The following is a 14,082-nucleotide window of genomic DNA, read 5'->3' as shown; positions in this document are numbered from 1 at the left end:
AAAAAAAATCTATATATAAAAATAAATAAATGAATGAATAAAATTTTGGGTGAGTTAATCAGAGAATTGAATATTTTTTTTAAAATCAGAGAATTCACAGTTTTTTTTTAAAAAAGAGAAAACCAGGATCCCTGCTGATTAGATGGATTTATAAAAGGGAATAACTAGCAAGTATCTTCCAAGATCAAACATTAACATTTCCGGTTTTTAGGCATCCAACATAACTTTAAAAAATAATTTTTATAGCAACAAGCATACACAAACTCTTCAGAAGTGCAGCTGTTTTTTTAATGTCAAAATACAAGACTGGGTATGTTTACTTGTTGTGTTAGTACAACACAATCATACCTAGAGTTTTCATTAAACAAAAAAAGATTAATATCTGATGGTTAATAAAGCAAGTCTCTCAGTGCATGTCAGGGATGCAACTAAAGGTGGTACATCTAAAATTAGGCCAAAAAGCAGTTGAAGTTTGTATTACTTGAAAATTTACTTTTTCAGGGGAGTCGCATCCATTTATCTTAAGAGAGACTACCTTCATAATTAAGTTAGGTTTAGCTTTGTAAGCACACGCTGGATATATAAAATGGAAGTTACAATGTTTTTTATTTTACAGGGGCTAAAATAGTTAGACTTGGTAATAGAAATGACACAGGAAAAAATCCAGTAAATGATCATTACAATTAAACTGCTTAATAGTTTACTCCTGTACTTGTAATAGGCAGTTTATTTAGGCCATAATTCACTACTTACTGATTAAGCACTATATTTCCTGTTATATATGCCAACAACCATGAATAATTTATTCTAAAATAATAGAAAGAAAATAGCATGTGCATGAAAGACAATTTACATACTACGTGTATTAAAAAAAGATGTACTGAGGTTTTTTTTAAGTTCTGGAAAAGGATTCTGAAATAAGCCAAATTACAAGTTTCTAGAAAAACTTGATTAGAAGAATTGACAATATTTTGGACAGCCAGGCAAACACTGCATGCATATGAATTATATTTAGTAGATGCCATGGGATTTTACAAGCACTCAGCACTGGCTTGACTCTGCAACCTCTGAAGCTACAAAGCTGAAGTTAAGGGGTCTGTTAGGTTTGGGGTTTTTTGAGGAGGAGGTATGGGGACACATTCTGTATGTGTAGAACAAAGATTCGGAGAGCTTCAAATTGATTCAGACCTTTTTATTCATCTCCTGATTCAATTCAGATTTGGAGATTTGGCTGCCAAATCGGGCCAAATCTCTTCCAAATCGAATCAGCAGCCGAAGCTTCGCACAGCCCTAACAGCTAGTCCAGGAGTAGCCATAGTTTTTTTGGCCAGAATGCCGAAAACCCCACAATGTCTACCCTGAAAAGTGCCAGAGTGTCGCGGAACAGCTGTTTGCAGCCTCCAGGCTGCAGCCGGCCCACGGAGCCCAGTCTGCTTGCAGCAGCTGCCTGCTGGGAGCAGCCTGAGCTCCATGGCTGACAGCAGCTGCTTAGAGCCCTGGCTGGTGGAGGTGTGCTGAGCAAAATGGGCTTGCGTGCCAGGGGTTGTTGACCCAAGCTAGTTCATTCCCATAATGGAAGTGAGGAGAATGATATTTTTCAGGCCCTCAACTCAAAAGCTGAAATTCTCTTTCATTGCATACATATATAGTTGTAGAAATATTTGTAAATAGATGTTTTTCTATTAAAAAAAAAAAGAAGTTAGTGTTCAGTTAAGGCCTAACCTCATAATGGAAGCAGCTGTTCTAGGAAATTCTCAGTGCTACCATAATGGTGGAGGTACATACTGTAAGTGTACTCCATGTCACTGATAAATTGAATCATCATTTATGTCCATTCTACAGTGTCACTCATCTGCCATGAAGCAATGAGGCTGCAGCCAAATGGTCTTTTCAGACCTCTTGAGTTCATATTACCATCTGGCAAACCTGCTCATTCAGTACTTCCATGGTGTAAGCACTGACTGTGGACCAGTGCTGAAGCTGAACAAACTGAACCTCTTTTAATTTTGGATGGGAAAAGTGGTGTCAAGTAGAAAATGACAGCGATGCACAACCCTGCTTACACAGCTGTGTGTTTACCATTATATTTAATATGTAGTTCAGGAAATGGTTCTACACGTAAGACCTAAGGTTTTGAGCTGAACCTTCAGTCTCTGAGCATAACCTTTTGGTTTCATACTCAAAGCCAGCCTTTGTTTCAAACCTAGAGCCAGGAATTGGGCACTCGCAGCCTAACAGCTCCACATGGAATGTCTCTATTAAGCAACAAGGAGACTCCACACTGCTCTTCGATGGAGCGAGGATAATTGGGACTTTAAGTAAGTACTGTCAATACATGCTCAGTATATAAACAAGTAATTTACGTATTTTGATGCCCAAGAAATTGAAGTTTTACTGGCAGCTCTATAATGGAGGTCAACCTTAGGACCATGCTAGTTCTCTCTCAGTCTTAGAAATTCAATTGTAGGAACTGTACATATATTTCATTTTAGATCCACAATAATACAAATATATGATCTCCATAATATGTTATCTTGTAGTACTTGGTAACAGTTTACCTTCTTCATCAATCCATTTCATAGTGAAGAGCTGTTCATTGTCAAATGAACACATGTCTCGAACTTCATTACACAGTCCTTCAAATGAGATGGAAGGTTCGAAATAGGTTATCATGATGTCCCTGAGCAAGAAAGACAGAAAGAAAGAAATGAGCATTCAAATCCATTAATTATATGATTGTACACAGGGTTAAGAGCTATTCAGGCCCCAATTTATACTGCCAACGCGAAGAGGGGATGAGAGAGAAAGAGAGGGGGTGGAGGACATGAGCGAGAGAGAGAAAAAGATAAACTAGTTGCCCCATAAGATTCCTTTTATTTTTCATCTTGGCAAATACTCTCCTGCATTCTTAATTGATTTTCATCAGTGTATTGTACATCAGTTACAAATAAATTAATTAGACATTTAATGACAGAATTAATAGATCTAACATTATAGTTTCTTTTTGGCAAAGTGGCTAGATTACAAGTGATTTTATTAACCAATTATTTGAAAACTGGAGAAGGTACCTATTTTTGATAACAGAAGTACATAAACCCTACATTTTGTATAGAAACAAAGAGTCATTCAAACGGCAGCCACTTGCCAGTTGGATAGGACAGCATTTTAATTGCATATACAAGTTATATCAGTACTATGATATACTGGCAGGAAATGGAGGCAAGAGGGGGTATGCTACAATGTGTCTAAAAAAGAAAAAGAGAGATGTGGGGGAAGAGGTCACTTGACCCCAGCTGTCTTCCGGGGGGAGGGGGCCTGGACCCGATGATCTGCAAGGTCCCTTCCAGCCCCTCACAATCTATGAATCTATGAAAAAACACCCTATCCATGCATGCAGCCGCAAAGCAGCATGTAGGTGGTCAGGAGCATAGCCAGGTCTGGCTGGTAGGTCTGTTGTGAAGGAAGGAGTGAGGGGGCAGGTCGAGGCCCCTGCAGTGAGGGAGTGGGTGTGGGGCTGGGGCAGGCACTGTGCAGCTGGGGCAGGGCGTGAGACTGAGCTGCGAGTGGCTCATCTGGGGGGGCACAGGGAGGGGATGGTTTCTGCTGCTGCGCACACCCCAGGAAGCATAAGGGGGTGTGTGCCCCCAGATCTGCACACACATTGAGGGCAGGCTGCCACTGCGGGCTGGGGCCGGGGTGGCACTGGGCTCTTCCCAGCGTGGGAGCTGGGCTGCACTCAGGATAGGCAGTGGCAGCACTGCAAGGGGGGCTATGGCAAATTTTGGGTGGATGCAGCTCCTCTCCCAGCACTGCTGTTGCCCACCCCAGCAAGTGCTGCATCCCCTGCCTCTTACAGCTGCTTGTCTAAAAGGACCAAGCAGGCAGTGGTGCAGCTGGAAGGGAGCTGTGGAACCCAGAGGAAGGGGAGAGGGAGTGGAGCCAGCAAAAATAAAGCTGGGGGAAGCAACAAGGTGTGAGGTTGAACAGTAGCATGACTAGGCAGTACCAGGGGCTTCGAGGGGGTGCTAGTATGGCTCCCTCCACCCCTGAAGTCTTCTCCATGGCTGCCCCAAGATGCCTGGCTATAGGAAACTGAGTAGATGCACTCCTGTGTATCTTTGGGGTGAGGGGTGAGACAAGTGCAATGCACCCTGTCTCATACATCAGGGCTTTTCTTCATGAAGTGCAGCCCTGAGCCCAGAAATGCATCTGGGAGGGGGAAAGGAGTGAATAGGACATCAGGAGCAGCCCTATAGAGTCTGTGACAGCCAGACTCATGCAGCAAGCCTGTCCCTCAGGTACTGCAGCCAGGCTCATGCAACTACAGCAGGAGCTGTAGCAGCTGCTGCCCAACCGAGTGCAGAGAGCAGGGATAGGAAAGAGGCTGCTCACGCTCCTCTTCCTGCTCCCCAGCATAACTTCACACGCCCAATCCCATCCACTGTGGCATCATCCTGGGAGATGCAGCAAGGGACAGGGTATAGTTGGGTGTACCAGTGTGTAGGATGAATCAAGGACTCCTGTGGTGCTGGCAGCAAGGTGTACATTACTGCAATCACACATGGTTGCCAACCCAAGACATTTTTGTTTTGGTTTGGGTTTTTTACTGATAGCAAAAACACCTCGGCCTGCCAACAATGCTTACTAGCATAACAGATCATTTAACCACCACATTTTTTATATCCCAGTTCAGCGACGAATTAGAGTTTCTAAAACTATTGCAACAGTAAAAAAACAAAACAAACAAACAAAAAAACAAGTAAGAAATTGTCCTCATTAAGTGGTCTTGTGCTTTTGAGATGCCAAAAGCACTGAGCACAGAGCCACAATTAAGAAAGCTGAAATCCTTCCCATTCAGTGACATAGAAGGCTCCACATCCCCTCCTCCTCCACATATCTTCTCCTACTAGATCCCAAACACCAACAACTCCCCCCATATTTTCACCAGGCTCAGCAAAACATCACATCCATTCACTATTCCCTAGAGTAGTGGTTCTCCAGATTTATTGTACCAGGACCCATTCCATAAAGATCAATGACAAGTCCCAACCCAGTGCCCCTCACTCCCCACCCACTGCCCCCACCCTCAAGTGTGTGGGGTGGTTATTTGGGGCATGGAGGGCCCCAAGCAGCCCCTTACAGGCTGGAACTCTGCCAGCCTGTAAGGGAGAAGCCATGGTTTCCCACATTTTTCTTATTTAAAGGAGAATCCATTTTTAAAGTTTGTTCGTGACCCTTGCATATATTCTCCTGGGTCATGATCCACAGGTTGAGAAATACTGCCATTGAGCTCCGTTTCTCAAAACAGGGTGCCTTGAGATCCTTCAGGATTGCCACACAATGTTATTAGCACTGTTAGGTTTACTAACGTGATTCACAAGATAAACCCAGAGACTTCAAACAGAAAGCCACAGTTCTTGGAGTCCTCTGCTCTATTATTTTTCCTGTAGGCAAAAGAAGAGTGAAAACTAAGAGCTGGCATTTTCGAAGGGACACCTCAAGTCTATCCAGGGATGCAGGAGGCCAGAGCAGTGCAGATCTGGAAGGAGAGAGGCTCGTGCTGTTCCTCCAAATGCCCACACACATCCCCTAATGCCTTCACTTTCCCCAACACACAGTCCATGCTAGTCCCTACACCCCCTCCCAGCTCAAAATAAGGCTCCTATGGTGCCTGTCTCCACACTGTGAGACACAAAACTCTGGCATGCTAGGATTTCACTTAAAGCTAAGAGTTAATGTTATATCTGTCACTCCCACAATATATAACCCTAAGACCAGATAAGTTAGAGCAAATTCAAGTTGTTTGAAGGTTTAAGTTCTGGAGAGAATAAGGAAAGGGGAGAACAAGTTAATATTGGAGAGGCAGCGACAAGATTCCCTGAGCAAGTGGATATTTGTGGGAAACATCTGGATGAGAAATTTTATTTTCTCATGGTCAGTCATCAGTGGCAATAAGAAAAGCAGGATAAAAGGTTGTAGTGGAAGGAAAGATGCAAACTTCTGTGATAAAGTACTCAATGCAATAGATATGTAGAAGTTTAATTAAAGTGTAGACTCTTAACTGCAATATACAGTAAACAAAGCACAGTAGTGATAAAAGGTCTACAGATTTAATATATCCTGAACATTTTGAGGTGATTAAACACTTCAGTTATCTTGTTAGGCAAGGCAAATGTTGATGTAGTCAAAATTAGATTTAGTACTTGCTACCTTTCAGTTCAGAAAGAAAAAAAGCAGCCTCTGCAGGATGGATACACTAAATATTTTAGTATTTGGGCAAATTTTCCTAGTTATTACTCTCAACTCTCTATACAGAACATGTTGGGCAGCCACAAATACATTTTGGAAGGGATTTTATTATAGTTCTTACCTTATTTAAAAAATACCCAAACAAGCAAACAAAACAAAATGACCGCATTACCTTGTCCCCACATCCCAGTAAATATAAGTCAAACCAGGGATTTTTTTTGTAGAATAAAGCAGCATCTAACATGTCATGATTAAAATTGTTTTCTGAGTGGTGAGAAGCCAATTCACTCACTAATAAGAGTTTCTACAGCAAGTCTGTTCCATGGAAGAACTAGTCTGACTAGTTACCCATATCTTCCTATTGGAAGAGTTGCTTTGCCTAATGAAATTTTCAGTCCAAAAGGTGTTCAAATTCCATGGTGAATAGTAGAGTTTATGAAGCTTTAATTAGATAGAACAGCGGCAACAGAAATATGATACAAGGCTTATACTAGATGAAACAAAATGCTTCATCTTTTCAAATTTTGAAAAGAAGGAATAGTTTCACATTTCGAATGTAGGAGTAAACATATCTTTTTTTTTAAAGACATAAGAGGCTGGGGAAAGAAGGAAAAGAAAAAGTTTGATTTCTGTCACAAAACATACCCATTTTTCAAAGTCATTTGCACAAGACACATTTTTATCCACTATTTGAAATACTTCCCAGTATACCTCCCTCCCATAGCTGCATGTTAAGACATGATACTCAGACAAGGGGTGGGGAAAGGAGCCTTCCTATTGCAGAGTTCCTGAAAAGATTTTCAAACAATACTATATACTTGCACAGTTCTTTCACTGAAGTAATTCCAAGTACCTGAGTGGAGCTAACATTTACTCCCGCTCTCATTTACAGAAATGAAGAAAGTGAAGCAAATGGAGGATGAGTTACTGCTCCCCTCTCCAAAGCACACATCCCGAATCATATGTGGGGAGAAGGAGGGGAGAGAGAGGCAGAATCCACCTCCTTCTGCTTCAGTCACTTGAGTAATGCTGCTTTCTTATCCTAAGATCAGAAAAGCAGGAAGTTGTATATTGAAATGTGTTTTAAGGGACACTTTAAAATGCGCTTCTTTTGAAGGCATGACAACTAGCTTGGTCAGCAAAGTAAAGGTTCATTCTAAAGTCAAACAAGCTTTGGGGCCTTCTGTTTTAGCAGCACTTCTGCAGCTCAGCCTAGGCCCCTTGAAAATAGCCAAGGCTAGCAACACCTCCCCCACCTACTCTTTTTAAAACAAAAAGATTTAAATGCACTAAGGCTAAATGCACTAAACTAAAACGGAAAAACACCGTTAGAGTCACTGTCTACAGCCAAGCTCTATATCACAACCATATCTGCTCTGATCCCACTTACTGGGATGCACACATTAAGAATTAGGAGCAGAGACTTCTACACTTACAATGCAAACCCAAAACCATAGCTACTCAAATCAAGAAAGTCAGACTCAGACCCCACCTCCAACCTACTACAATACCAATCCCAAGACAAGGGCAACAGAATCCCTTTGGTTGTCACCTATAGCCCACAGCTGGAAGCCTTTAGATGCATCATTAGCAACTTCCAGCCTCTCCGGAAATCAACAGCCACCTCAAGGTAGCCATCAGGAACAAACCTGTCCTGGCTTACAGGCAGCCCATCAGCCTCAGTGTCTCCTCAAAACACAAACTACTTAACTCAGGGGTGAGCAAAATGCAGCCCACCGGCCAAATCCAGCCCACCAGGCCCCTAAAAAAAATCTAGAAAATGAATATTCATCTGCTCCTGGCTGCCTGCCATGTGGTCCTCAATGGCTTGCCAAAACTCAGTAAGCGGCCCTCCGCCCAAAATACCTGCCCGCCCCGACCTAACTCCTATTCTCACCAAGGCACCAGACCTTACAGTGCACCCAGATGCCTCCTGTGCCCCTTCAGCCACACAGACCACATCATCACTGGACCAAGTAATGCAGATTGTAAACATCCAAGGTTTGCTCTCCTACTGTCATACAGATCATCACCTGCTTACAGTGCCCCTCTACTGTCTACACTGGACAAACAGGGTGATCCCTATAAGCAGGGACCTAATTAAATTGCAATTTTGTGATTTTCACAGAAACCACAAAAAAACGGTGGTTTCTGCAATTCTTCATGTAATCTCCAGGGACAAAAAAACAAACTTACCAAAAAGAAAGTGCTAACTCCCCAGCGGCAGCCAGCGGCTGCTGCGGCCCAGCCTCACAGCCTGGCAGGGAGCAGCCAAGACAGCAGCCGTCCCCTCCTGCCTCTGTTGCCGACTGGCTGAAGGCTGCCTTGCGTGAAGCCCTGCCCCTCTGCAAGGAGTGGGGCTGCATGAAGGGTGGCCCTCTCCACCAATTATCAGCCAGGGGTGGAGCCATACAAAAGGCAGCCCTCTTGGCCAATCAGCAATGAGGTGGAGGTGGTGGACCTGTTGTGAAAACACGGTGAGAATGGTGGCCGGCACCACAACTGGCCCCCACAATCACCCACCTGCCACCTCAGTCTCAGTAGGTGTCTACCTATAAGTAGGGATGAAAAAGCTCTGATCAGAACACTTGGGACCCCCTAGACAACCCATCACTGACCTCAGAGCAGCTGTTCTTAAACAATAACACCTTAAAAAATAATCTTGAAAGGGAATTGAGGAACACAAAATCATCCAGACTGAGCTGCATTAAATATGGTCTAACTGAAGACTACAGATTCTCATCCTATTACCTAGATTAGCTTTTATACCCCTTATGTCCCTCAGTGGGTTAGCTGGCTTTGTTTTGCTCTCTCTTACCCACCTTGCCTCTCCCAGCAGCGCCCCCTCCTTTATCCTCCGTCTTCTCTACCTTTTGTATTCTAATCACTACTTCTTATTTAGAAGCTTTGCTTTGATGTTATGAAGGGACTACAGGAAAAAGCAAACCACTGCTTACAAAAGCTTAGGCATCTCCGATTTGGTAAGTCTATAAGATGCAACCCTACCCTGCCTTGCATCTGAAGCTAAGATACACCATCCTTATCTTGACTAGGGACTGTATTAAGTCCTTTTTTCAGTGAGGTCTTTATTTATAGGTCATTTGCACCTCTAATGCTAAAGGTTAAACAATACCTTCACTTTAAAAGCCCCATTTTACAGAGTTTACTCCTTTAAATTTCAGTAGTATCTACTGTTCCCCCATATTAGAAAAAAAATGCCTGAATACATGCAGTCCCTTCCCTGTATTACTTGTATACATTTTTTAACTTATAGTTTAAACACAAGTAGCCTGTTTACATCCAAATTTTACATTTACCATCTTCCCAACAGTGTAGCAGATGAGCAATAGCAAGATTGTTTATTGCTGCTGTCTCCTTGAGTTCAGAGCAGAGATGTCAGAAAACAGGCCAATTTGTTTTCCAGAGCCCACAGAAAGAGAATGTGAACCTTTCTGCACTTCTCCCCCTTCCCATTTTGATCAAATGGCTTTTCTTTATTACCCCTTAAGAACTGCATGCTATTCATAATACATCCTTTATAAAAAAAACAAAACAAAACAAATATTAAAGGATAATCAGATACATTTATCCAGTTTTTCACTTCTGGTCTTCCACAAAAGTGTACATCTAAACTACTAGGTAGAGCAGCAAGCAACACCAGACACTTTAGATTTTTTCAACCAAGGCCCGAACACAGAAGTCAACTCCTCCACATATTTATCATACCCTCAATGACAAGCATTCCGATTTTTAAGGAGTTCCAATTATCTTGCATTGAAATTCCTACAATACAAAATATTTCAAAGGTGTCTGCTATTTTAATATTTGTATTCTCGATTCAGTCAAGTCTGTACAGTCCAGCCCAGCATGATTTAAAGCAGGGGTGCTCAACATCTGGTCCACAGGCCCTTTATGGCCTGAAAAGCCTTGGAATCCAGCCCATGGGGCTCCCCCAGGGTCAGGAAATTTGGCAGTAAGGGAGGAATGGTAGGATTAACTGTCACTCCCCACTGCTAAAATCCAAAACCCTGGGCGGTAGGTCAAAGCCAAGCCATACCCTGGCCAGAGCCAAGCCATATCCTCCTGCACAGCTGTGGCCCATGCCCCCTTCTCCCTGCCCCCAACCGAGTCCAGGCCATATTCCCTTCCCCCTGCATGGCAAGGTTGGGGCTGGGCCACTTCCCCTCCCCCTGTGGTTTGGGGCTGGGTCATGCCCCCTTTCCTCATGCCTGGCCAGGTTGGTGCCAGACTACTCCCTCTTCCTCCTGTGAGTTTTGGCCATGCCCCCTCTGCCTACAGGGCTGCAGCAGGACCCTGAGCAGGGGGTAAGACCCTCTAAATCAGAAACCCTCAAGGTTTTAGTCCAAGTCAAAATCCCTAGTCTGGCTACAGCTAACATCCAATTCTGGAGTGCTTACACCTATGGATGTTGGCAAAGTAGAGTGCAGGGGTCAGCAATTCTTTTAGGCAAAAACACCCGTAACCTCAACTTGTAAGATGTTGGCGTGCTAAGGGTGAATGGCAGATGAGCCGTGAGGGGCCCAATCCTTATTGTGGCAGCACAGCCCCTTTCCCCACCCTCTCCCCCAAGGCACATGCACCAAGCAAAATGCCTGTGTGCACCATGCTCTGGTACCTGTGCCAGGGGTTGCCTACCCCGGTATAGTGCCTCAAACTGTTCATCAAACTCATATGCTCTTTGAATTTTTGTTGAATCTCTCATGAATGCCACAGCACCATCTGGGAACCTTTGCCACTCTCTAACAAATGATCTAGGTTCTAATAAATCAGGCTGAGTATGGTTAAGGTTGCCAAAAGAGCCCTCAAGTCCTACTGCAATGAGATGACTGTTTTTGCTACCTAATTCTTCAGCAACTCCAAGAGAGTTAAAATTTACACACTTCACACCTGATACTGTAGCAACAAAACTGGGCAAAACATCATGAAAATCTGTTTTTGATTTCACTAAAATTAAATTTCCGAAGTTTTCCTATTTACAGAGTAAATCCAGGCTTTACAAAATTCTTGTCAAAAGCCAAGAGTTATGAAGAGACTTGTTTCAGGCCAAGATCTGGCAGGCAGGTCATTAACCTGGAATATGGAAGAACAATGTTCAAGACTATGGCCTACTTGATTCAGACAAGGGACTTGACTTCCCTGGCAAGAGACCTTGGTAGACTATTTATTGCTCTAAGGCTAGAAATAGATGTCACCAAATGGAACAGATGGGGTATGCCAGGATGGGGTATGCCAGGGGTGTGCCTGGCATAACTGATTCACCTCATTGGGCAAAATACGGATTGCCCATTGTCCCACCATTGATGTTGTGGGACAATGGGCAATGTGCTCCCCATTAACAGAGATGTGCCCCAAATATTTCCAGGGCACATCTCTAAAAAAGGGAAACCCTAGCTTCCCCAGCTTACAGAAACTTGCCTTGGAGACCACAGAGACACGCCATCAGTGAACTGATTGGCAGCTTCAGCCCCAAGACTACACCAGAGCAACATCCATACTCCAGTACGGTCCAAGGCCCAGGCCCACCAATCAGCTGATTGCCCGTCTCAGGTCTGGGACCATACTGGAGTGTCAATGGGCGTCTGTGAAATCCCAAACAGGGGAACCCAGGCAGGTGCTCCCCGGACTTCACGGCCTGATCCTGCTTGCCCCAGGAATGGGAATTCTCAGGGCACACGTTGTTTTAAAATGTCTCCTGAAACCATGGGAGTGCCAGCCCAGGGCTGCTGGAAAGCATCAGCAGCTCTGGGCTGACCACACTCTTCCACCATAAACCTAAAAGATATCTTGTCATAATAAAGCATCACAAATCGATTATAGATTTCATAGATATTAGGACTGGAAGGGACCTCAGAAGATCACTGGGTCCAGCCCCCTGCCCAAGAGACAGGAAGTCAGCTAGGGTCAAAGAATACCAGCAAGATAAGCGTACAAATGTTTCTTAAAAAGTGTCTGGAGTAGGTGCTTGCACCACCTCTGGAAGGAGTCTATTCCCGGCTCTGGGAACGCAGACAGTGAAGAAGTTTTGCCTTATCTCCAGCCTAAAACCGTCTTCCAGGAATATGTGACCACTGGACATCATCTTTCGTTGGGGTGGTCTGGTGAACAGATCCTGATGCACACCCCTTGTATAGTTATAGAATGCCACCAAGTCGCAAGTTATGGCCAGAAGCTTTAGGCATTTGTGACGAGACAAGGGGGTATGCATGCTGGTTTGCTTCGCCTTTATGCCACCATAAAAATCCCCCCCGATTTGACCAGAAATTCTATCCCTGTACCAAGAAACCTTCCCTGATGAAGGTCCATCAGAACGTGTACGGATACATACGCATACATGTACACACACACACGTACACACTTATGTCAGCTCCAACAACTTTTTTCTGAAGGGAAAAAAAAAGTTTCCCTAGCCAAATTCCTTGAGCAAAAGCACTGTTCTCCATGCTGGCTAGGGGGTCAGAGAGTTTAGGGTCTTCAGTCTCCAAGTGCAAAGCCAGGCACAAGTAAAATCATATATTCTAGCAAGTTTTCTGATAGTTTAAGGTGAGAAGTCTGACACACTAAATGGAGCATGAGAGAATTTTTTGGAGTGGATAAAGTTAGAGAAAAATAGTGGGGGTGGGCAGGAAATGTAGAAAGGAGACCTTCATACAACTCATGAGGAAGGCATTCCAGTTAGACAGCTCGTTTATAACCAGGATCATTAACATGAGTCACAAAGGGAGTTGGTTAGTTTCAATCCTTTACCTGAACTGACAACTGCATTTCCACCCAGGTGAACAGAGAGAGGCATCTCACACCGACAGGCACACAAGAAACATGTTGTTGTTCTTGGTAGCAAGGAAATCGTAAATGGCTTTCAAATACACACAATCTAATTTTACACCTCGAAACACTCATGTAAACATCATTCAGATACTTCTTTATAAAAAATAAAAATTAAAAAAAAAACAGCCTACCAGAGATGCTATGGACGGAAGTGACATGCAAAATATCACACGTACAGCTCTATATAAACTTTCCCAATCATAGCACGGCTTTTGGCCTTATCTTAACGGTGATTATTACATGGATTACTAAAGGGAAAGCAATGCAGGCTTAATGAAAGCACTGATGCATTTCCTCACACACATCCTGTTAGTTCTTTATTTTTATTTGCTCATCTCTCTCCCAAGCCAAGTCTTGCCCTTGCTTAGATGGTAAAGGCGGGGGGGGGTCTCTTCCCAAGCACTGTGCAAAAACCTGGAACAAAAGGCCAAGGCTCAGCGGGGGCCTGGAGGCGCCAGCCGGGGCAAAAGGAAACGCCTCTCTTCCCAAAAATGCCACTTGCCCCAGAACACGCCGCGCCGCCGCACTCACCCCTTGTAGTAGGCTTTGACGCGGACCTGGTGAGCGCTGTCGCTGCCGCCCAGCGACAAATGGGACATGGTGGTGCCGCCGCCGCTGCCCTCCCGCTGCGTCGGCATCGCCGCTCGCCCCTGCCCTCCCACCTCCCCCCCGGCGGCGGCCGCTCCCGCTCCCGAGGCCCCGGCGCAAAGAGGCAACGACCGCCCCCACGCCCCAGAGCGCCTCTGCCCCGCCCCCTGCCCGCGGGCTGAACCAAGTGCTCACACCGCGGGGGGCGGGCCGCTTCGAAGGTGCTCGGTAATAGGATTCACCCCCTCACACCACCGCAGTTGGTACAACCCAGGGCCGGAGCCGTGAGGCATGATGGGACTTGTAGTCCCCCGCGCGTGGGGGGCCGGCTGGGACTGACGTTGAGGGCAGCGCCGGTGCTCCTGAATCCCCGTGGATGCATGGGGACGGGGTCAGCAG

General features: G+C 44.7%; 1 protein-coding gene across 1 annotated transcript in view; it reads right to left on the bottom strand.

The window, feature by feature from the left end:
• PRKCI (protein kinase C iota) overlaps positions 1 to 13,748 on the bottom strand; it is a 42,724-nt gene extending 28,976 nt beyond the window's left edge. Inside the window, exons 1-2 of the mRNA XM_019532725.1 lie at positions 13,627 to 13,748; positions 2,559 to 2,680 (exon numbers count right to left, since the gene is read on the bottom strand). Of these exons, the coding sequence (XP_019388270.1) occupies positions 2,559 to 2,680; positions 13,627 to 13,733 (229 nt within the window). The 5' untranslated portion in view covers positions 13,734 to 13,748. The remainder of the gene's footprint in view (positions 1 to 2,558; positions 2,681 to 13,626) is intronic.
• Positions 13,749 to 14,082: the final 334 nt, after the last annotated feature.

Source organism: Crocodylus porosus, unplaced genomic scaffold (assembly GCF_001723895.1).
Source record: "Crocodylus porosus isolate Cpor-Errol unplaced genomic scaffold, CroPor_comp1, whole genome shotgun sequence".
Taxonomy (NCBI): domain Eukaryota; kingdom Metazoa; phylum Chordata; order Crocodylia; family Crocodylidae; genus Crocodylus; species Crocodylus porosus.
The sequence above is the reverse complement of the archived record's forward strand: the minus strand, read 5'-3'. Positions and strand labels throughout refer to the sequence as shown.